The sequence below is a fragment of the Martes martes genome (assembly GCF_963455335.1).
Source record: "Martes martes genome assembly, chromosome: 17".
NCBI lineage: Eukaryota > Metazoa > Chordata > Mammalia > Carnivora > Mustelidae > Martes > Martes martes.
The window spans coordinates 15,222,594-15,247,110 of NC_137905.1; the positions used below are offsets into that span (position 1 = coordinate 15,222,594).

Below are 24,517 nucleotides of genomic sequence, written 5' to 3' on the forward strand. Positions count from 1 at the left end.
AGCTCGTTCTCTGAAGATAAAGCTGTGCCATTCTCGTAACAGATTCTCTTAACACCCAGTTACAATCCCATTGTGTTTCCTGGGGTGATGTGGGGACGGCTCCTGAGAGTGAGGTTCAGTAGGCCGACAGCCCTCTCCTAGCTTGACCCCAGTCATTACAATGTCAATCTCTATCAAGACATGGCATCGAGGTCTTTATATAATCTCTGTGGACATGCAAACAGTTTTGCAAGTTCTCTGTCAGCATGCTGGAAGAGGGCTGACTACAGGCCACAGACAGTCTGAGGTTTCCTCAAGCTGCTTCTCTCTGAACGACGTCAAAAGGGCCAGAGTCTCAAAATCAATTTCTATTTCAGTTCTGTCCCAGCACACATTGGAGGCCTAAGTAAATGAGGCTGTATGAATACCAAGAGAAAGTACCATGGTTTTCTGCTTTGAAGACTTTTCTAAACTTTAAGGAGAGATGTCACAGTCTAGGAAACATTATTTGAAAAATCAATTACTGGTCACTTTAAGGCCACTATGACATCACACTAATTAATTGGAAATACATGCACTTCACAGATGAGCCTTAGTTTAAACAGTGCCTTTGGTTTTATGCTGGCAACAAAGAGCCAAACAACTTGAAGGGTTACTACCTGTAGTGGGTTTTATACTAATGACAAAATGAACTGGAAACAATCTAGGCCTCTTACAACAGGGGATTGTCAAGTAAAGAATGGTATTAAAGGACATTACAAATGATAGCTGTGAATCAATGTAGAAAGTTCTTGAGAATGCTAAGAAGAAAAATATGTACTACACCATGATACTACTATGGAAAAAAATAGGTACTAGAAAAGAAGACTAGGGTGCCCGGGTGGCTCAGTCCGTTGAGCATCTGCCTTTGGCTCAGGTCATGATCCCAGGGCCCTGGGATCAAGTCCTGCATCAGGCTCCCTGCTCAGTGGGGAACCTGCTTCTCCCTCTTTGCCTCTCTCTGTGTCTCTCATGAATAAATAAATAAAAATCTTTTAGAAAAAGAAAACTAGAAGAAAATGTTACATTTAGGTAATGGAATCAGGGACCACTTTCCCTTTTTCTAAGATTACCAAGCAGTTGTATTTTTTTTTTTAGTTGTATTATTTTTAATATTACAATTTAAATAGCTCAGCATTTAAATTCAACTGTCCATGAAAATGTTGATATTTGGATCCATACTGTGCAAAACATCAGGTGTTTTTTTTGTTTTTTGTTTTTGTTTTGCTTTTTGTTTTTTGGGTTTTTTTTTTGTTTTTTTACTTTGCTGGTTAAAGCAATTTTCTCATTTTGGCAGCTATGTCATATAAAAATATGTGTTAAATCTCAGCGAATCTTCCACAGGCAACATGCTGGGCTCCTGGCACTTGGAAGGGGATAGAAATGTGGCAAGCACCCACATGAGTGCGTGCGCTACAGATTACATACTCTCTCGAGCTAGGCAGATGGAATAGTGACAATGGGATGGTGGGTCCCAAGCCCTACCACAGCCTGACAGGATGTAAGCTGTACATTCCTTGCCACACAGAATTTCTATGGAGCGAAAAAGCACTTGCTCGTTAGGAGTTAAGGTTGTCCTACCCAACTTGCCCCTGTCCTTCTTACAGGGTATGAAAAATTCCAAGTTGCCTTTCTGGGCCAAAAGCCATGCCACCGTTTCCCCCCTTAAACTGTGAAGGGTTGGTCACCACAACTGAAAAAGACAACTACTAAGAGAGGCAGACCTGATTCATGTCTCTCTGTCTCATTCTTTACCCAGAAGGCAAAATAATTTTATCCCAAAAGGAAACATAGCAGTCAACACATGGCTTCCATTGGGGGGCAAATCATTTCTGCACGGAGACATCAACTTCCATTACCTGTGCTTTTAACCTATTGGGGAAGTATTTAACTTCTAAAAATAATTAATTCCAAAGGTACCCCTCTTGTCATACTTAATTAGAGGGGATGGGAGAAAAGGAGCACTAACCTAAAATCATGCAAGTTTTGCTTGCGATTTTCAAGAAGTGATCTTAGTTTCTAGGCCCAAAAATAATTAAAACAAGCCATGTAAAGTTTCATGTAGGAAGTGACTGACTTTAAAAGAGAGGGAAGAATAGTACAAACTTAGGGGGCTTATAGAATGACCAAGTATGGTTGAAAACAGCTTCTGGAACTTCACCTGTTAGAAGCAGTCTTCCAATTCCAGTCCTCACTAATGAATTAAAATCTGAGTCACTGAAGTTTTGGCCACAGGAAACTTAAAAGATGTATTTGCAATGCCACAGACCACCCATGGAGTTAATGCCCCATTTGTCACCTGCTGATGTGCTCTGTACAACTCTGAAACCTGGCAAGGCATGGAGTTGCTGCCTCATGAAAAAGAAAGCTTAAGGAAAAGTGGAAATGAAGTTTTTTGCTTCCTCCAACTACCAGTCAAGATATCAAAAAAATCCAAAGTACATAGAAGTAGTTTCTCTATTTCATGAGCAAAATTCATCTCGTGACTTAACACACCAACGGGGCTGTTGGTGTGGCAGATATTCTGTGCCAAAGGCTAGCCTCCCTTTGGCCTGGGACCTCCCTCGGGGAGATCTGGCCATGCACTGTGCTGTTCACGTTGCTGGGAAGTTTCTTCTGCATTTCTTCTCCTCATGGTGGGGTGGCAAGTGATCCTCTTCCTTATGGGGGCTCCAAGGTGAGCCCACTGAGGGCCTAGGCTGCTGCCTAGGAGAAGCCAAAGGCAGCCGCCACCTCCACGTCTCAACCGTCAGACTCTTAGCTAAAGTACCACTGACAGCCCCTCCATCTCCCAAACCAGCGACATAATGGAGGAGCCAATTAGATGATTATTAATTCATGCTACTTTCCGTAAGCCAGGGGTTCTCATCGCCTTGCGTTCCGTAAACCAGCTTGCCACCTGCCCCAGAAATTTACAGCAATCTTTCATGTATCTCCATTGACGAGGGGGAAAAAACCTCACACGACTCTGTATAACATTGGAGTTGGGGTAACTACCCCAGCACGCTAGACTCAGAAGCGTCACTAGATCTGCAAATGGTCATTTCAGCTCATAATTACGACGAAATGGAAGGTCCGGTGTGCTCTTTCCATAGCTCTTCTCCTTCAGCGTCAGACATCCTCTAGACGGCAGAAATGCAGCGTTATCACAGGGTCACCTGTGCTTCTGGACTTTGTGACCTTACACTGTCGCTGAAAGTGCGACTGCTCTTGGCGTTTGCTTGCGATTCCTTTCCCGGAGGACAGGCGAGGATTTCATACTCCCATCTTCTATGCAACGGCTGCTCTTGATAAGTGGCCAGAGATCTGGCTAAATTCTCTTCCTCCCCTAACACAGAGAACAGCAGTTCCTCTAAAGGATTTGCTTTGCTGCCAACTTGGTCTTTAAACATGCGCAGTCTCATTCTACCTCCAAGCACTTAAAGATGTTTCCAAGAGAAAGCAGAGGCATGCACTCGTCACACACACCGAGGGGGGTGGTCTCCGGGCTGCGGCTGAGGCAGAGCGGGGGCTCCTCTCCCATTTCTGCCCAGAGGTGTGGGACAGGTCTCATACTCCAGCCTGGTGGGGTTAAGAACCTTCTCTTCTCTTCAGACACAGTCTCATTCTCTGTAACTGCAAGCTACACGGCTTGTGTTCGTCCCTAGAAAGCATTTTAGAGACGTTTAGCCACCTACTCAAGAGGTACGAGAATATGCCTAGATGGAGAGAGTAAGACATCCTGGTATCATCAACTTCTCAGACACGTCTCTCTGTTTCTATAAAGGGTTTCAAAGAAAATCTGAGTAATAATACTACAGATGGGTGTAACCTGTACTCAGGGAACGGCTGATCATTTTTCCCTTCCAAGTCAGATGTGAACTAGATGGGCCAACGCTTTGGAAATGCAGAAGATCTCAGGTGTTGCTGTTACTATTATTATTATTATTATTTTGCTTTTCATTTGGAAAGAACTACAGATTCCCAGGAGGTTGCACCCACTGTGCAGAGAGGCCCGGCGTCCCTATCCCTCGTGTTACCTGTAGCCGGTTTTCAGGCAAAGATTTCTAGGCCTTCATTCACTCTTCATGGTGACACCCTGTCTCTCTGACCAGACCTCTCTCTCACTTCCAACCCTGCTATCCGAGAGGATACCTGCCAAGACTCAGGACTTGGCCTTTTCTAGGCACTACTGCCTTTTGGGAAAGCTCAGTATCTACTGCACCCAGCGGGGGCTCAGGATCTGCCATTCAGTTAAAGGAGAAATAGTTCTCGAAACCCCATGCATGTCATGAGATCACAGCCCCAAGGTTCTCAGACTCAAGTGTGAGTCAGAAATCCCTGGGAGGGCTTGTTAAAATGCAGATAGCAGGCCACACCCCCCAAAAGTCGGTCTGATTCAGAGAATTTGCATTTCTAGGGAGTTCCTGAGTGATGCCCTGAACTTTCAGAACTGCCCTCAGAGTCAGTCAGTGCGTCCCGTGGAGGCTTGGGGGGGGGGGGGGAGGGTGGACACGACCACCACAGTTACAAGCCGGAGTCTGGCAGGTGTAGGTGGGTTTGCCCGTCCACTTCCAAATAACCGCTGCCAACGAGACACTCTCATCCTCTCCGCTCCCGGAGGAAAGCTAGGCCTGGTCTCCAAGCTGGGTGTTTTCTCCCTCAGGCCAAAGGTCAAAGACTAAATGTGGCCACCCCTCAGGAACCTGCCTGCTTTAGAACAAATGGAGACACATTTTCCAAGCCAGAAATTCAGAGGACTAGCCTCCATGTGCTCTGTTATCCTGTTGTATAACCCAAAATAACTACAGACCACCTTGCCTATGAAGTCTTGTTCTTTCTATATGTCCTGGAGAACCTCTGTGAAAAGAGGGCAGACGGCCGTGGGCTCTTCCCGCTCTGCAGGAGGAGGAAGCATCTTTTCAATGCTGGCTTGCCTGGTCCTGGCACCAGCAGGCCTCACCGACCCCAGGTCCCCTCTGCTTCGGCCCTGAGGGGGATGCAGAGATCCACACGGGCTCCTGCGCACCCACGTCAGCGGGCTGGGAGAGCAGGATCGCGCCGTGCCGCAGGCCCTCCGCTTCCCCAGTAAGGAGCCTCACGGTGGACTGGTGGGCCTGGGCAGACTGGTCGCTGATTGCTCTGCTCTTGCTCTGCATCTCTGTGGAGGAAACAGGGCTAAGCCCTACATCAGAGGCGTCAATCTGCTACACAAATTCCTTGCTGAGATATGCAACAGGCTGCTTAACTGTACTGACTTGAGCTCGCAAAAGGCCACCCCACAATTCAAGCTGGAGACACCTTGCTCCCCGTGCAGCAGGTCTGGGAAGGGACCACCTTTACAGAACAGAGCCACCAGCTACCACCTTTTAGACCAACAGTGGCTCTCAGTTTATTTAATAACTTCAAGCCCTGGGCTGCCACCATGTGCTTGGCTTGTGTGCCGGAGGCTGGGGGGCCCGGGGGCCAAGCCATGTCTCTTCACTTTGAGGTCTTTGTCAGCCTGCCCACTTCCGGCCTCCTGTCACCTCCCCCCCACCCCGGGGTATCCTGGCTTCCTCTGGCACAGCCTCCTGAGGTGCCCACAGATGCTGTCTGCAGCCCTGGTCACGGTGTCTCTTACGATGGAGGGAGGTAAGGAAGGGGCTGCCCTATCACTGTGTCTCTTGGATGAATTACAGGGATTTGGAGAAAACCAGGGCAGAAAGGACCTCAGAGACCCTTGCACTGACAGAACACAAGTCCAGAGGTGTAAGATGTAGGTCAAAACAAGGGGGCAATGTGGGTCATTCAGAGACTAGGCCAAAGTTAATTAACAGAGGTTCACCGAGTCCCCATCAAATCCAACATTAATTAGGCGAGTTAGGGTCCCTGGGCCCCTGCACAGCGCAGAGTCCCAGAGATGGGAATAAAACAATACTTTTCCAGTTTTCCCTCCATTTCAAACCTATCTTCCTAAAATACTCATGAAATTTTCAGAATGAAAGTGAACTTGGGAAAATGAACACATCAAATCCAGGTCAAGCATAGTGACAGGCACCAAGAGCTCTGAAGCGAACTTCCCAGCACCCTTTCAAATCAACTTCCGCCATGATCCGCCCAGGGATGTTTTTTGGGTTTTGCTGTTGCTGTTTGGTTTTTGTTTTGTTTTGTTTTGATTTTGGCTAATTCAGGTTCGGCAGGATGGTATGAGAATCTGTACTTGGGGAAGAAAGACAACATCGCTCATGCCCCCTGCAAGGGGGGAAAATGGCAACGATTCTCCACTTTCCCATGTGGGTTTAAAGGACCAAGAGACTGGAAAGGTCTCGTCTTGGTATTCAGCACAGTACAGAGAAAGGGAACCCCAGTCGTATTTGCATCCCTACTTTTCTTCATACCTCCCGAGTCCCAGGTGTGGCTGGCTCAGAGCATTCCGAAGGGCTGGGAAAGCCACCTGTGGGGTGGGGCTGGGGCTTCAGTACACCTTCGGGGACTCCCCCAGAACTGATGTTTCCCACCTGTTTTCCTAGGACCGAGTTCCCTTTATACAAAGGCCTCAGTCCCCCTTGCTAGGTGACAAAGCGCAGCAGTCTGCAGCGCTGACCACACACTGGCTCCCAGCCTGGCTGTGTGACCTCCAGCACGGGACCCGACTACGCTGACAGTTCCCTCATCTGTCAGTGGGATCACGGTGTCTGCTCCTAGGGTTTCTGTGACGCTGGCGAGACAGCAGGCATACAAAGCCTACCAGAGAGTCCAGCACAGAGCGAGGGCTTGAACACTGCTTGCTGTGGGATCATTTTTAGCAATATCTTGGGAAAGGATACCAGTCCACGAGACACCTGGTTTTTAAAGAAGCACAGATACCCTACATTTGTCATTTCCTCATATTAACATGGAGCAATCGTACTGACCCACAGGTTTGCCATCTAAAAAAGCAGAAAGCAGAATGACTTGGATTTGAAAATGTTGATGGTCACGTTATTTCACCAAACCGGTTGTTAATGAAACATTCAAACGGTATCAAGCACTCGCTAAGTGCTAGAGATGACAGAAAAGAACGGGTGCCACATTGAGGGGAGATGAAGAGGCAGATCTCGGAAGACTCTGAGGGCAGTGGAAATATAGAACGTGATATAATGATGGATATATGTCAGTATACTTCTGTTCAAACCCACAGCATGTACAATACTAAGATTGGATCCTAAGATAAACTATGACTTTGGGTGATTTCTAAGGTGTCAGTGGTTCATCACTGGTTAAAAAAAAAGTTCCCCTTTCTCTGTACTGCGCGGAATACCAAGATGAGACCTGGTGAGCGATGTTGACTATTGGGGGGGGGGGGTGCGGACTTTGTATGTATGACTATGTGGGCGCAAAGGGTATATGGGAAATCTCTACCTCCCTGTCAGTTCTATTGTAAACTTAAAAATGCTCTAAAAAAGGGAAGTCTTATTAAGCAAACAAACAAAAATGAATGAATGCCACAAAGTTCAAATCATAAAGAGTCACAATCCTCTCTGACAGCTAGAGAAACAGGATTGTCAAGTCTTCTCCTCCAATCTTCACATAAGAGAAAGCTACCACGTTCTGTGTTTTTCAGCTTTATGATGTGGGGGATATATCCCTTATGACCCACAAGGCAAATTGAGGTTTGAGCACCAATCTGGCACCCAGGTGTTCACCATCTATGGGTCATACTTCTCTAGTCTGCAAAACAGAGAATGCTGGGCCAGGAAGAATGTGACAGCGTAATGAAAATTGCTCAGATATCCCTGAGAACGTCACTACGGTGAGGTTTGTTTTTTTTTTTTGTTTTGTTTTTTGTTTTTTGTTTTTTAAGTCATTATCATGATTCTAATGACAGAAGTGCTTCTCCCGTCAGCATGAAAGCTCGGACTGAAACAAAGGCAGATTCACATGGCCCCTTTGTGGGAGTACTATGCAAATCTGTAAGGTATCTTCTACAGCAATGAAAAGTGATTTGCTCCTGAATCTACATTTCCACTGCCCTCTATCTATACCTTGATGAGCAGGCTCATCACACTACCACAATTACATGATTACATCTGCTGTGCCTTCTAGAAAGTGAGTTCCTTAACTTTTTTGCATATCCTGTATCTGCCTTAGATTATCTCCGCTAATTTTGTTACTGCATGCAAAAATATTTGCTCAACTGATGTGGTCCCTTTCCCTCTCTTCCAATTTACAATATAAATTCTCAAAGCCAAGACCTCTGAATTACTGGAATTCAGGCGAGTGCAGATAGACACCACACCCTATGTCTATTTTTGCTTCCCAACATAAAAATAGTTTGAATGGTTTGTTTCCAATTGTGAGGCAGAATTCTGCCTGCAGTCACTTTAAACAGCCAAGTTCTACTGAAAGAGGCCTGGAAAAAAAGGAGGGTGGGGAACGGAGGTGGGGGAGGGGAACGAAGGACTCTGGAAAAGCCCACAGAGCTGCACAATTCCCATCCGTGTGTGAAACGTAAAACCGAAAAAGGTTTCCGTTGGCAGGAATGCGAACCACAAAGGAGCCACGCGAGCCAGGCTCCCAGCGTTCCCTCGCACACACCCTACTGCAAAGACAAATCTACTTTTGGGTGAGGTAGAAACACGGAACCAAATGCCAGAAGGACACGGACTCGGGCTGAAGTGACTGCTACAGAGGTACGGTAGTGGTGGTGGTGGTGGAGAGCCTGGTTTCTAGCCAGAAACCGAGCTGGGATGGGCAGCAACTCAAAGGCAGCCCCATCAATCTCCAGGGGCTCCTCCCCCGCTGTCCTCCTGACATGGAGCTCTGACAACAGCGCGAAGCACCCGGTCACACAGGACAAGTGAGAGTGTGTGGAGCTCTGATGCCCCACCAAGAAAGGCGGCCTGGGACTGTCCCACTGTCACGGAGAAGGCCGAAGGGGCCTATCTGAACTCTTGGTGCAGCTCCTGACTCACGCCATCTCAGCTGGTGGGAGACCAGGGAGATCCTGGCAAGCGACCAGCATTCCAACCTTAGAAATTATTCTTCTCCGAGATGTTCCTGTACAGCTCTTCCTCCCCCAATCACATTTCTCTAAGGAATTCCAGAACGGCAAGGACCTATTTAGTCCAAACCTGCCGTTCTACAGATTTTCAAACTGAGGACCACAGACCTAAGGCCATGCGGCTCATCTCAGCAGCAGAACCAGGCCTCGAGCCCAGGGGCTTCTGACCCCTAGCAGGCCAACGCTTCTCCAACCCAGAATGCCCCCGCTGCACCGACACTGTCTTTTGCCTTAATGGACTCAATTTGCGGGGGCGGGGGAGAAGGGTATTTTTTTCAGCCCCTTTCCATTCTCTGTCCACAGATTACACTGTAGGCACTAAGTTCCCATCCGATGGCATCCTTATTTATACGAAGCTGTAAACAACAGGGAGAAGAGGGGGAGGGCTGGTAAGAGATTTCCACCAGGATGTGCCTGACCTGCTTTTTTTCAACCTCAGTAATTAGAAAGGCAGTGGGTCTGCAGGAATTATTCATATGCAGCAAGAGCCGTACACTATACATTTATGTTAAACATGTCAAACCCGATTGAAATCATGCCTGCCAGCACCATATTCCATAAACACACTTTCCCCACACAGCCACCCAGACCCTGCCGGCCCCTTAATACCTCCTCGAATAGCAGTCTGCCATAGATTCAAATCAGGGACGCTCCACTGCACTAATTGCTTGGTGTTAGGTGAGCACCGTGGGTTTAAAAAAAAAAAATTAATAAAATAAAACCCCTTCGGGCCATTCCCCTAGAAAAACAACACTCAAACTATAATTCTGACTCAAAATTTTCCCAAAATATAGGCACGGACATCCGTGAGGGAGGTCTGAAGCATTATCGTGTTGGTACGGCCCCATCTTTGTGTTTGAAAGCACCAACACCCCCTGGTCATCTTGTCTCAAATTAGGTTAACTAGACCCGGTTTAGTGCTCTGTGGCTGGAAACCATGGCGGCTACAGGATTTAAATAACCATCTTGCTATGATTCTTTGCCAAGAGTTCAATTTTTCCCCCTAATTATTGGTGATAAAGCATCACATTAATTGTATATCACTTAATTTATAGCAATTAACGGTTGATTGGATAATCACTGCATTAATTATTGTTCAGTTGCCGACACTGGGGCCTCTTCAATCTAGAACACACACTTTTAAATCCACACTGCTAAAAGAGAACAAGGGATCATTTTCATGTTTCACAAGAGAAAAACCACAAAGTTGGATGGTGGAAACTGCTGTGCATTAGGAAAGAGACTTAGCTTCAAAGAACTTTCCTGCACCCTCTGTTGGCCCACAAGAGTACATCACGCTCTCCCCGAATAGATGGGATCACTAAAGGGTTTACCATGGGCCACCCCCTGCCATCATGGAGCCCTCAAGAGCCCTCATCATGGAACCCAGGGGGTGGTGGTGGGAGTCACCCATCCATGTTTTGCAGATAAGATGCCCAAAGCTCCAAGAAGCCAACGCCATTCACTGAGTGGTCCACTTCACCAACCTGCTTTCAGATAGAGCAAGGCATGGACTTACTATGGGGTATCCTCGTGGTGGACAATCCCCTCATCTGTGTCCATCTAGCTGGCTGTCATGTTACTGTCACTGCTGTACAACTTTGGGAGAATGCTACTCTTCACACGCCGAATGGAGACGAAATCCAGACTGAATGATTCCTCAGAAAAAATCCCATTCCTGGAGAGACACTGGCCTGGTATGAGCGCGGGCTCCGTCCTAAGCAGCAGGGCTGGTGTGCGGATCTGAACCTCGCTGAGTGCCTTTTGGCAACCTGCACAAGCTCAGCTGTCCCAGGCTCAGTTTACTTCTCTGCACAATGGCGGGGGCCCAGGGGTGTGGGTGCTGCTTACAGCATCTGTCTCACAGAGTGAGGGGCAGGAACCCAATGAAATAACATGGGTAAAGCAGAGCTTCCCAACTCTCTTTCTCATCGTGGCATTCACAGAAAACAATGGCGAGTATGGGCAGGTGAAGCCAACTGACCCTGGCTTTAGCAGCTCCTAGCACCCCTGCCCCCCTCCTCCTGCCCTCCGGGGCCAACTCAAGGGCTGTAGAGTTGCACCTGTGCACCTGTACGCCATTCCTGGCACACCTGCTGGGAAGGACTGGGCACGGTGCACAAGAACAGTGCCTGGCACCCAGGTAGAGCATAGCACAGCCTTAGGTAAGAACTGGGAGGGCAGCATAGCTGGGATGCATCCTTTCAGGGGCAGCGTTGCTCCCCCTGAGTATCCAGAGCTACACTGTCCAGATTTAAAGAGCCACATTTCAACTAATTACAATGAAATAAAATAGAAAATTCCATGCTTCAGGGGTACTGGCCATACATCAAGGGCTTAAGAGCCACCGTGGCTAGTGGCTAGTGGCTACTGGATGACCGCACAGGGTAGCGGCAAAACCTCTCCATCAGCCCAGGGAGGTCCGTGGAACAGCATTGATCTATAGCCACGCTGTCCTGAGGATGACAGCTCTTCCCAAAAGCCCAGGGGACTGCTACCTCCCCCAAAAGCAAGGCCTGTCACCTCATGGAACCTGTGATCGGTGGAACTCTGCCCAGCGCCCTGCACGAGGTAGTGACCCAGTCTCTAACCATGGGGCGGACACTGCTGGGATTCAAACCATGGTCCTAGCCCCCCTTGCTGCCGCTTGAGGTCAAAGACCTAACACCTACAATAAAAGAAGCCCAGAGAGGGTGGTCCACGGACACCAGAAAGGATACCCGGATTTCCCTTCCAACATAAAAATAAACGACTAAAAATTTTTAGTGAAGATTATCCATTCCGGCACAAACCCCAAACTACATAATCAATAGCTGAGAAAATGCCAATTATCCAGGCTCATTTGAAATATTATTAATCTGCACCATGAGCGGCCACTAATCAACAGTACAAATTGTGAAATCACTATTTATTTATTTGCTGGGAGGAAGCACTCCTCATCACATTTAATCAGATAGGAACAGCTCAATTTAGGGCATAAATGGAACAAACGTAATTTTTTTTTGTTTTTTGTTGTTGTTGTTGTTGTTTTTTATAAAAGAGTAAGGATCCCAAAGAAAGCTGCGAAGAGGCTGCTGCTACCTGTATCGATTCCAAGATCAAAACGTCTCAAGTACCTTAATAAAGCCTGTCATTACACACTCAGACAACATAGACAAAATTATGCTTCGGGTCAAAAGAGGACCGTTCACAGGAGTCAGGGAAGAATTTTTCCTTCTTTCTTTACTACTACGGGACTGGTAAGGGGCACCTCTGAGTCACTCCTCCACGGTCTCTGTCTCGTCTCTGTCTTCTGGAGACGAGGCACAGCCTGCTGCTTGAACGGACGGACGGACGAAGGGACAAATGAGAAAGTGGGGCTTTATTAAAGACGCTCGTTTTCGTGGGGCTCCCGGTGGCCTGGCACGTCCGCCGGCTCTTGCGAGGACACACGCCCACTGAATTTGAAACACCCGGAAAGCCATTTAGTTGAACCACCCTCGGCAAAGCTTGTCCTGAACTGATTGGAGAACGAGAGGAGCCCAGGAGAGGGGCCGGTACAGGGCCCGGCGCACAGGAGGAATTTCGCAAACGGCAGTCACGTCGCGTCACTGACTCGGTGTCTTAGCGCACACAGCGCAGGCAACGCCCCACACAAGCTGCCGGCACGATCCAGTAGGTTCTGACGTGCTGCTCCCCCTCCACTTCTCAAAATTCCTTGAAGCCACAGGTTGCCCGGCGACAGTTTCACCTTCACAGGAAAGGACCCGAGGAAAAACTGCTACTAGTTTTCCTCATCTTATTTAACCAAATTATTGAAACAACACAACAAAAACCTTGCTAATATAGAGCTCCTGTAGGCCAGGCACTGTTCTAAGAGTCTCATATTCAAATAATCGTCACAGGGATCCTCTGAAAGTAGGGACTATTTTTAATCCCCATCTCTGGTGAGAAACAGGGGCCCGGAGACATGAAGTCACATAACCAGGAAGTGGCAGGGCCGGGATCAGAACCCAGGGACCCAAACTCTGAAAACGAAGGACACATGGCCTAGAATGTTACTTGGCCTTCTAACGGTGCCTGTGAAATCCTCTTGCCCATGTCACCTCTGTCAGCAATTCTGTATCCACGTCGCCTTGACAGTAGGGCAGAAAGCCGGATCTCGGTCGGTGTCAAGCAACAACAGCGCGATCCTCCCCATGATAAAGGGCTCTGAGGAGAGACATCTGCTTCCTACCTCCTGGCCTGCCCTTGCTTCCCTTCCCGGGGTGCTTGACACCCCCATCCCTCAGTGTCTCTCAAGTGTGGGCCTCTGGCCACCACAGTTAGAAAGGGGACAGTTTCGTTCACCGGCTGCGGGGACACCCTGTCTCTGTGTCCCAGGAAGCACCGAACAGACGCCTCGCCCCCTCCGCCCTATCCCTCCTGAAATTTGGAAGCTGTTAAGCTGCCTCTCAAATTTCTCTTTTACAGACTGAATAGCCTCAATTTCTTCAGCCTCTTTTCAGAGGCAATATTTCTCAGCCTTCAGTGATTTTCATTGCTCTCCCCCTGGCCTCTCTCCAAGATTCTGTATCTTGTTTAAATAGTGGAGGCCAACAGTGAACATGATTTAAGAACAGTCGTGCCTGGAAAAGTAACAAAGGCCCAACCAATACAGACTCTAGAAGGTAAATATTTTCTTGAAAAAACACAAAGTATTACAATATTAATAATGGGAGGCTGCAAGAATTAGGTTGACCAAATAAAATAATTTCTGTTGCTTGTCATATCATTTCCTCTAATAACTGTGGTGGTTTCTGGGAGACTCCCCTGTCCCGAGAAGTCTTCTCAGAAACAGCTTTGCTCCTCCTCAACACAACCTCAACTTTTCTTCTCAGCCTCGGCTCTTCTTTCCTCCGACACAGCAATCCTATCATCACGAGAGGTGGCTATTCCCCTTCTCACAACACCAAGTTTTCCAGAAGCAGCACTTCCTTCCCTGACTTCAACGACTTCTGCTTTTGTTAACACGTCCCTCTACCTGCTGCACTGCCTGCCCGCTCTGGGCGCGCTTCGGGGTGCGGGCACTCGCCCTGGGGGCCAGGTGGGACACACAACGTGTGGAATGAAGCCCACCCTTCACTGCGGACGCCTTGGAGATGCCGGGGTGACCCCAATCGAGGTGTACAGGGCAAGCGCCTCCACTGGGCCTGGGGGCGGAGGGGTGGGGCCAGACGACCGGACCGTCACTGGAGGAAGAGTCGCATCAAGGGCGACGCACGCAAGGAGGAGCCACGGAAGAAACGTGGAAAACACGGAAGCCCTTGGCACAGAAGTAGACACCTGGATGCTCCATAAACAAGCTGGTCTGGGGGCCATTTTAGGAAACGCTTTAAAAATTCTTGAATATAACCTAAGAGAAGGAGAATGAAGCAGACCACTCAAAAAACCCAAATCCGGGCATCTGAGTGGCTCAGTCGGTTAAGCGGCTGCCTTCGGCTCAGGTCATGATCCCAGGGTCCTGGGATCGAGTCCCGCATCGGGCTCCCTGCTCAGCAGGGAGCCTGCTTCTCCCTCTCCCTCTGCCTGCTGCTCTGCCTACTTGTCTTCTCTCTCCATCTCTCTAATAAATAAATAAAGTCTTTAAAAAAAATTAAAAACAACAACAACAGAAACCCAAATCCTTCTCCCTGCTGCACAGAAGCGACAGTCTTTCCAGGTACATGAAGGATGCACGTGCTCCCTGATCGGCCGGCCTCAGGGTCCCAGGGGAGACACGTCAGGGGTCTGGGGGCCGCACGCACGCGCACTACCTGTCCACTTGCTCTGGTCCTTCTCGACTCCCCCCTCCTGGTCTTTAGCGAGCTCCTCTGGGTCAGCAGCTGCGTCACTGGGGCCTTCAACATCTTCCACGGCTTCTTCTGAAAGAGAAGAAAAACAAAACGTCGAAGATCAGAAGTGGGACAGAAGCTGAAGGACTCTAGGCCCCTACTCCAAAGAATTACCGACAACCACGGCACACAGATGCCAGTGACTGCCCCCACCCCGTGGTCCCCGAAAGGCTGACTGTACTTCGGCTGCGCCGAGGTCTAGGTAAGCCACGGGGCCTTCCTGTCCCTGTTAACTGGGATGAGACTGACTCGCTCGAGACGTGTGGACGTGAGATATTTCCAGATGGATTCTGAATGCCTCATTGGAGCTTTTAATATTGGAAAGCCAATCTTGCTGAAGAAATAACTCCATCTAAATTCCTGAAGTTGCATGCAAGTGTTTTGCACTTGAAAAATGCAAAAAAGGAGCCCCATGTCGGCTCCTGCCTAGCCCCAACCGCAGCACGTCCTGGACCGGGCCCAGACCAGACCCTGTCGCTGACCCTTCAGAGGCCTGGCAGTGCGGGTGCACGTGGCAGACGGTGACAAGAGGTGTTGTTGGTTTTTTTGTGTGTTTGTTTTTTAACAGTCGCTCACAGTCTCAAGGATCACAGAATATCAGTGATAGGATTTCATTAATGTGAAGAGTTCTAGAAAACAAACAACATCTGTACAAACAACATCTGTAGGCATGCCAGGTGTCAGTGGCGAGAAGCTAGATTTGTAGAGAAAGGGAAAAAATGTGCAAGAGAACCATATATTTTCCTTTTGAAGTCAGTCCACTCTTCACCGACCCCTGGTTTAAAACTAGTCATGGAAATTCTCTCCAGCTCAACACATAACGCTTTGGGTAAAGACAGAAGAATGGTCACTTCCAACACGAGCCTACTCCCGAAGTAAAACACGCCCTGCCCAAGCAGAAAGGCAGAGGCTAAGATGCGCTACAGATGCTGAGGGAAAGGAGGTGAGATATTTCTCTCCTGCTCTCTGGCCCTCTGGATCATCATCCAAAACACTCATTAAGGACGGGTTAAATAAATGAATAAGACAGGCTAACCGAGGTGGCTTCATGACGACATTATCCGCAGACTTTGAAGAGCACAGCTTCCTGGGATGAGAACCTGGATGCCCACATCCATCGCCTGGGGCTGCCACCAGCCCGGGATGCACAGGGACCAGGTGCTGACCTTGGGGCTCTGACCAATGTCACCCTAGGTCTCTAGAGCCACCCCCCTGCCTTTCAATGTTTCACGGTGTTAGCCTTCCCAACCCTGCAGAAAATAGCTTCTAAATGTCATCACACAAAGGAAGTAAAAGCAGTTCAGAGTAAAATGACCTCAGAGGGTTTATAAAACACTTGAGGAAGAAAGTATCTATTTAGAGTCTGATTTTCCTAAAGTTTTCCCAGAAAGACAATGGAAGTCCAAGGACTAGAAAATCGAACTTGGGATCGGGGAACATTCTTTCTTCATTCCCACCAAGAGAGGATTTGTGAGGCAGTCACAGGAACCAGTTGAAATCAAAGAGTGCTTATTTTCATCCCCAAGTAAGAGGCCTCCACATCTACTCTGTGTATTTCCCTTTTGTCTTACTGCATGGTAAAGTTAACAGCAAGTCTCCCATACCCACCCCAGTTCAGAGAAAACTCAGGCAACCACAGTTTGAAGTCAATCTGACATACAGTGCCATATCAACACTATACATCGTCAAGTAGAGAAAAAAACGTTCTATACAAGGGTTAGTCGAGAATAACAACCAAGCATCACGGTGTGATGCATACTCGATCTTCGTTATGTCTGGGCAAGATGTTCAATGCACATTTTTTACACTTTTGATAAAACTGTTCAACACCGTAATTATAAAATCCATCTTTGAACGGTGATACCAGAATTCAGTTCATCAGTATTAAACTGGGTCTACCCAAAGGAGCTAGAACTCTTAAAATACAATCTTTTGTCCCAGTACATGGTGCGACTCAAACTCTCCATAGCGAGGTAGGTATTAATATATTTGATTATACAGAGATGGCTGAAACGGCCCCTCCTCTCCACCTCACTCACACACACTCACTCACACACACACACAGAGTCACCTTCGATGGACACCTACAAAAGAGACAAGACCCTGATGTGCTGAACGGCGTCTGAGGGGCTGCTCTGCAGAGGAGGGAAGGGACTGACCCACTGGGAGGCCTCCTCCAAGGCCAGCACCGCTCTCTTCCACATGTGGGCCGCAGCCATCGGAGCACAGAGTGAAGAGCTCACGGTCGCTCTGGCACAGACCCCAGTCCTCTGAGCCTTTCCAAACAAATCTTATTCAGAAGATACAGAGAGTGAAGAATAAGCACATTGTGGATACGACGAGTAAGGAAACCGCATGGTGCTTTGTGAGTATTCCCGGAGCCCTCACCCGACGAGCCTCGTGGGTTCTCTGCTTTCTTCCCTCCCTGCCCTACTACAGGCAGAAAAGTGAAGGCAGCTCAGTTCCAAGGGGAGAGCAGAGGACAGAGGTGAATTCAGGAACTTTTTTGTTTCTCCCCTCTCTTATCTTTAAGACTTAAATATCAAATCCTCTTCTTTTTCAGTTCCTAGGTTTAACGTCATCATTTGTCACTCATTCACTGAAAGGCTGTTATATGGTTGGTGGGAGGAGAAATGATCAAGAAACTCCTGGACAGCTTTCCTTACAAGGGGGTCAGAGTGCTCACCCCCAACTAAAAGCCGGGTCCGATCAGCTGAGCAGGCACTTCCCTGCAGTTCCACCTTTGACCTACAGGTGTCGCCCTCTGCATGGCGAGGCCTGGAAGGGCAGCTAGCTGCAGGAAGCAGACACTGTCTGGGCCGCCCAACCTGAGCATGTGGAAATAATATACGTCTTCAAGTGAACTGTCTGGTCCTGGGGAAATAAAATAGGACATTCATAAGCAGTTACACCATCTGTCTTTATACCATCATCATCAACAGCAAGAGGAAAAATAGCTCTTTAAAATGGATGAAAGCCCAGGCTGACAGTAACCAGAAAACTGAGCTCTGAATACAATAAAGGTAGAGAAATGATGAAAAAACAGAGATACAAACTATGAATTTGTCTGGACGGCTCAGATCCACAATACTCTGCAGGCAGGGTATGTTTTGTTGGTCCCCCCAACCTAAAGAAACGCCCACTCACGAAGACCTAGGCTTCGGGCACCCAAGGAAGGGCTTGGTCTCCCGGCACTGGAACCATGTGGGGACACGGGGAGCAAAGGCATCCACACTCCAACCTCCTGGGGCTGGTTATCTAGGCCTTCTTCCCTTTAGGAATGTATATTTGACACCCACGGGCTGATCGAGCAAGGAGGGGGTTGGGCAATTTCTCCCAGATCACAGATTGTATTTTCTACCCGTGAAGTCAGTGGCAACTGGCTGGGGGGTCATCATGGAAGTCGATTTTTTTTTCCCCTAAATAATACTGGCTACTGACAGATAGTGGGAACAAGTGAAGACTTGATGGACCGACCGACGATCCGGTTTTACGTGGAAAATCCTGTTCTTTCCCTCAGTTGACGAAGTCGCTTCCCTTCCCTAAGCCACACAGCAGTGACTGCGCCACTTGTAAGGCTGGAATAGACAAACCCAAACCATCTTTTCCCCAGGAGTTTAAAACTATCTCAGAACCAAGCAAAACACACCAGGAATGTTTTCTCAAGGGCAAAGCCAGGACCGGGATGAGGCCGTCATCTCTGCTCCCTGTGCCCTGCCTGAGCCTGGCAGGGGGCAGCAGGCCCAGCACAAGCAGGTAAGAAGGTCAGCTTTTTAGAAGACTCCAGAGACCACTACCACCCCTACAGCAAAAGAGGACTTCGATGGGTACACCCCACGGTGGCCCTCAAATGAGGGCACCCCTTCTATTTGAATGTATTTTCCTGTTAAAGGGCTAGAGAACCAGCAGCAAATCTTGAATAACTGCGAGGTCTTCCTGATATCCCTTCTGCCTTCAACCTCCACATAAAACAGTGGCTGCAGGTCTTTAAAAAAATCTCTTTCCATCCCTGTCTCCTTTTTACAACTGCTTCTCCCAGACAGCACTTACTAGCACTCGGGCCAAACCCAGCCTCCTCACGCCTGTCTCCTGGCTGAGCGCACAGCCCTCGGGTGGAAGAACCGCGGCAGACAAATATATTCTAAAAGGGAAGGGTTCCTGGGGCACCTTAGGTTTTTGAGGTGATGATACCACAGCTACGGAAAATTTCCCTTCAGTCAGAGTGGTTTTGTTCACCACAAATGCAAACTGTTCTCTGAACCTACCTTATGCTTAGCATGCTGGCGAGGGGGACTGCCTAAATCCCCAGCGTGCGGTGAGATCTGCTCCCGAAGGAGGTGTGTGCGCCAACTGGCAGCCCTGTGGTGATTTGCAACAATTTCATGAACAACCTGGAAACCGGTGTATGAGTGGAGCCCCGGGCAGAAGCGAGAACAGAGTGGTGTCATGGTCAAGTCAGCGCTCACCGCCACTGCACTCATCCCCCCGCCCCCCCAGCACCAGTGTGGTCCCCAAGAAGACCTGCGGAGTGGGGGACCCAGTCCTGCTCCCCGAGTACCTGGGGCCCAGGGCCACGCCCATCAGGGGGTCCTTCACAAACCACTCTCAGACTTGTAGGAAGGGGAGTCAGTCAATGACTAAGATGAGTCCCTCTGTTCCTAACTCTTAACAGGATGACGCGGATCAATTCAAACCTTCCTCCAAACCCGACAAAGCCCCAGGAGTGCCTCAATGTGACAGAAATTTAGAAATTCTCCTAAGAATCAGGGTGTCTGTACCCCAGGCTCGCAGGCGATCATGTTACTTAAATACTACAACGATCCGGGATCCCTGAAGAATGAAATTATTCTTTCCTTTTCCTTTGGGGTGAGCCATGTTTGAGGGTGGGGGAGAAATAAAGTACGTTCGCCTGTCGGCAGGCTCAAGAGCTGAGAAACATTAGCTGTCATGAACCACAATCAAATCAGGTTTGAAATATTTAGCAGTGGCTTGGAAAATGCGGTGGTGCAGCTCTGACAGGCGAGATGTGCACAGACACCCACTTTCCATTATAATGGAAATATCAGGCCTGTTCTGAATATGTATAACCCAGAAAAATGTATTGATTTTTCATTCGGCATTAAAAAAAATGAAATAGCCTGCAGCTGTCAAAAGCCTTTTGTTAAAAGCTCATCTTTCCTGGAATGAGGTTTACCAGAAACAAGTTTTAATTGTATATAGGACCTCTTCTTTGAAAAACAAAATAACCAATCTGCCTACTTTGAAGATAGGGTTAAAGCTTTTCCGTTCTCCATTTTCAACCTAATTAACCAAGGACAACCACAGAAGAGAGCGAAAAAGGCCTACAACAGTAGGACCATCAGGAGTACCACGGAAGGTGGCGGCCACTGATGCCGGGGTCTCAGGGTGGGTAGCAGGTGGGACTCTAGGATGTTCCTGTAAGTCGTGGGCAGGGGCTGCGCTCTGTAGTTATAGATTCAGCAGAGGACACTGTGGCCAGTGTGCCATCCTTTTGAAATGGTGGTTGGCACAACTGGAAAACAAGGGCAGAACGTGTGCCCGATCCTGTGGGCCTTGAGTTATCCACAGGAAACCTCTCAGAGCTGTACTTCTTCTACGGGAGACACATGCTTTATTTTGCAAATACAGGTCAAATAAAATCCTACCTTACAAAAAATGACTGTTAAGGTTGAGACCACTTGTTTCTAATAAGATCCGGTGTGTTAAAATTCTGCTACAACAGAAACTTGTAGCGGGAAATGAGCGACAATGCTGACAGACAGGCAACCCTGCTGCTCCCAGCTCTCCAACCCTAGTCTCGTCTTCCCTCTCCAAGCCAGGGAGGGAGAAGAAGATGGTAGGATGCTTGTGACCAACTATGTGACCGACTATGTTCTCCCTCCAAGACATTTTGGTAAGCATGATCTCACTGAATGGTGACCACGGGGCCGACCAGTGGGAGACTCTCCATGTGCCCTGGGCTTCTTCCCAACTGCACAGTAACCCCCAGATCCAGGATGTGATAATCCACTCTGCGACATCCCCAAACACATTTTCTCAGACATTCCCTCCAGGGTTTTATTCCAGTGGGGTCTCTTGCCAGCCCTGGCCACGTGGCTGGAGACTGCGTAAGACAGAGTTTCGAGCAATTAGGTTTTCTGGTTGATGATACTGCAGTCCCAGAAATTGTCCTTTAAATGAAGGTGGGCTGACTTACCACAAATGTGTAGCATTCTCTTAACACACCTTATCCTTTGCATCTTGGTGAAGGTGACTATATGTTTTCATGCTGACACATGTAATAGGAAACTTAAATTCTCCCCCCAAAAGTCCCTTGTGCGTAATCACCTGACTATTACTTTTAACTGTAGGCAAAACTGGTCCATTCTACTTTCTACATCTTAACAGGGTAGAGATTAATCGTGGGAAATGCCAAATCACAAGACGAAGGGCCCGGGAATCCGAACTAACACTGGCCAGGGGAACATTCTGAAATCCAGCTATCCCAGTCCATGCAGGAAACCTTAAGAAGCAAAGGATGAGGACTGGGCGCGGGGGGGGGGGGGGGGTGGCTAGGGGGAGGGTGGCGTGAAGCAGGCAGGGGCTCCAAGGCTTCAAGCCTGGAGCACTCATTTAATTCATTGTAAGTGTAATATTCTCCCACCTTCTCGGGATAAGACACCATCTCTTTCCCAACAGACATGAGGACACACAGAGACGACAGGCAAGCTGGCCCCCCCGCAATCCTGCTTGCCTAGGCCTCTCTCTCCGAAGTCCCTCTCTTGCTTGGGATCTAGGGGACAGAGCAAGGGGGAGGCAGAGGGAGGCCTCCCCTCCAGATGGGCCCTGGTCGTCGGCCCTGTTCATTTTCTGACCAACCTAAGTAAGCTCTGCCAGGCCAGGCCAGCCAGCCGAGGCCCCTTCTCTATCATCTGCGGGGAACAGCCCAGGGGGTCTGGCCCGGGGCCGCGGCGGATGAATTTCCCACCCTGGTCACTTTTCAAAAAATAATGTGGCCAATGTGCTAACTAGTTGTTTTAAACAAAACTGCCTTGTGGAAGGTGATGTTTCTACATGTGGATTTCAGTCCTCTGAGAGAAAAGGGGATGGGAGCAGGAGAGGAAGTGGGGGTCGCACTTGGCTGGAGACACACCTTCTTCCTCCAGGATGAGCTCTCCTGCACGCGGATCCTTTAAGGGATCATTTTACCACAAGACGTCTTCTGACCACGAGGTGTTCATTTACCAAATACACCTGGGGCCACAGTGCCTGGCATTTCTGAATGCCGGCCTGAAAAGGTGAGTGGAGAGCCTGAAAGGTGGCGGAGGCCTGCCAGCCCTCGGAGAGGGCCTTTGGGAAAAGCTCCGCGGAAAACCCAGAGCTGAAGGGCCTCGGCCTCCTCGCTGCCTCCACCCTGACCTTGTTTCCTGGCCCCCACCCCAATGACCCTGCCTTTTGGCATCAGACTTCGAGAATCAACATGCTGAAGGCAACTCCGGGTATTATTAAAATGAATAATTGGAGAATAGAGACCATTTATGCTTTTGTATATTTGAAGATCGTGCCACTGTTTATAGAAACAAGAAAAATGGGGCTCATGTGGCAGGAGGGAGCCTGGGAAGGCCGGGCGCGCTGCAGCCTGCATTCGCAGCCCCTCCTGGGTGAGGCAAGGTCTGCCCCAACCACAACCCGAGCCTGGGGTGGGGGTGGGGGTGGGGGGTGGGGGGGGGGCGTGGGGCGGTGTGCAGAGACGGGGAGGGGGGCTGGGGGGGGGAATCTCTCCCTTTGCTTTGTGCTTAGCTTCACCTCTGACTTGAGCACTGACGACAGGCAGCATCTTACGGGTTGATCCAAAGTGGCCACGGCCTGTGGAGGCCTCCCGGAGAAAACGTCCCCTCCTGGGGCTGCCCTCCCAAGTGAACAGCACAGAACGCCGCAGCTCCCAGTGCAAACTGCTGCCGTTGGGCAGGGAGGATGGGTCCTGCCATCCTCTCTCTCCCGGGCAAGGCTACTTGGTCCATCTGAACAGTCTGTCAAAACCCCGCTAAAATTAAGGGGGTGGGTGGGGGTCAGGGGAGGAGAGAAAGGGAGGAACCGCCTAGAGCCAGGATCGCAACAAGTTCCATTTATCTGTGTTCTCAGCAAAAGCACCTGGGCTGCCCCCTGCAGAAACGCAGAAAGGATGAAAGCAAATGTGCAGTGACAAAGCAAAGGGAACTAAATATGTCCGCGGACTCGCCTGGTGGCTGTTCGCAGGGAGAGTTGGTGCTCGCTCACTCTTTTTTTTTTTTTTTTAAATAACTGAAAGATGTGAGTTCCAGTGTGTAAAACACACACCTAGCCCTGAGACGGCTGTCGGACTCCACCCCGAAGCAGAAACCCAGCTCTGTCCCAGAACGTGGAAGGAACCTGGATTCAGCACGGATTAGCTCCCTTGGATTTCCACAGGGCCAGGACTGCGGCTCTGCTCTCACACATGAAATGGAAAAAGGCAAATTCCCCGAGCGTGTTTGTAGCGGAGCGTGATGTGATTGTGTTGTCATTTATGGGAAATAATCGCAGACCCATCTCTCCCCGTCCCCCCCCCCATTTTCCAGTCCAAATAACCATGAAAAATTACACTTCAATGTCAGGGCGACGACAAAGAAGGCGCGCTCTCTGGGAGCTCGGCGGATTTGCAGGGGTTTTTCCTTTCTTTGGACAAAAACTACCTTCAATTGTACTTCATTTAAAACGTGATCTAACAAATGCATTTTGACAAGTTCCTTTCTCTTTTGCTCCTTTCTTTCAAACAGTATTTTGCACAGTTTAACCTCACACCAAACTGGAATGTTCTGGAAAGACGAGGCATGCAAAATAGAAGGCCCCTGAAACCAAGAAGGGTGTTTTATTTCCCTCTCTGGTAAAAACAAAGTAGCGGAGGAAAATAACGATTCTAACTCAGTCTGCTGCTGAGAACGCACGGACGAGGGGAAGAAGTCAGTCACAGGGCCTTCACAACAGAGTCTCTGATGGACAAAGGTGAGAAAAGCCAAGTTTAGAAGACAGACAGCCTTGATGGAGGAAGAAGGGGCTTCATATGCCTGCTCAGTACAACAGACCATCCCATGGCTTTGGAAGCACAGACTAAGGTGTCTGGGAGTACGGTCAGAATTGGGGGCTCATGCCCACACGGGATGAGAGAGGGAAGCCTCTTGGTGGGGTCCCACTTCCCTGCTAGTCTCCCTCCTCCACAGAAAAGGACATCTTTCACCCAAACAGATCTGCCTGAAAGCTTTTTAATGTTCCAGGTGTGAGGCCTAAGCAGTTCCTACAATCATCTGTCTTTCAGTAACACTCTGCTTGAAATAAACACTGCCAGACTTCCATGGTTGGAGGGGAGAAGACAGGACAGATAAACACACATGAGTGATAGAAAGAGTGTAAATAAAAAAAAAAATTACAGTTTCCATTAAAAAGGTATCGTCCTTCTGGGTTGAAACGGACTTGGCGTGTCAGGGAAGAGAGCTTATGCTTAATGCAAAAAAAAAAAAAAAATCCCATTTATTTTTAATTTGAAAATGTTAGAAACACATGGGTGAAAAGAGTCGAGGAAAGCCTGTAAGTGTACTTAAGCATCTATATACAAATGAAGGTGTTTGGG

At 48.8% G+C, this 24,517-nt stretch overlaps 1 protein-coding gene across 1 annotated transcript in view; it reads right to left on the reverse strand.

Annotated features, from left to right (window-relative positions):
• Window positions 1-24,517, reverse strand: part of ZFHX3 (zinc finger homeobox 3) — a gene marked incomplete at its 5' end in the record, with an annotated part of 156,512 nt that overhangs the window by 30,610 nt on the left and 101,385 nt on the right. The window contains one exon of the mRNA XM_080829458.1: window positions 14,797-14,904. Within this exon, the coding sequence (XP_080685584.1) occupies window positions 14,797-14,904 (108 nt within the window). The remainder of the gene's footprint in view (window positions 1-14,796; window positions 14,905-24,517) is intronic.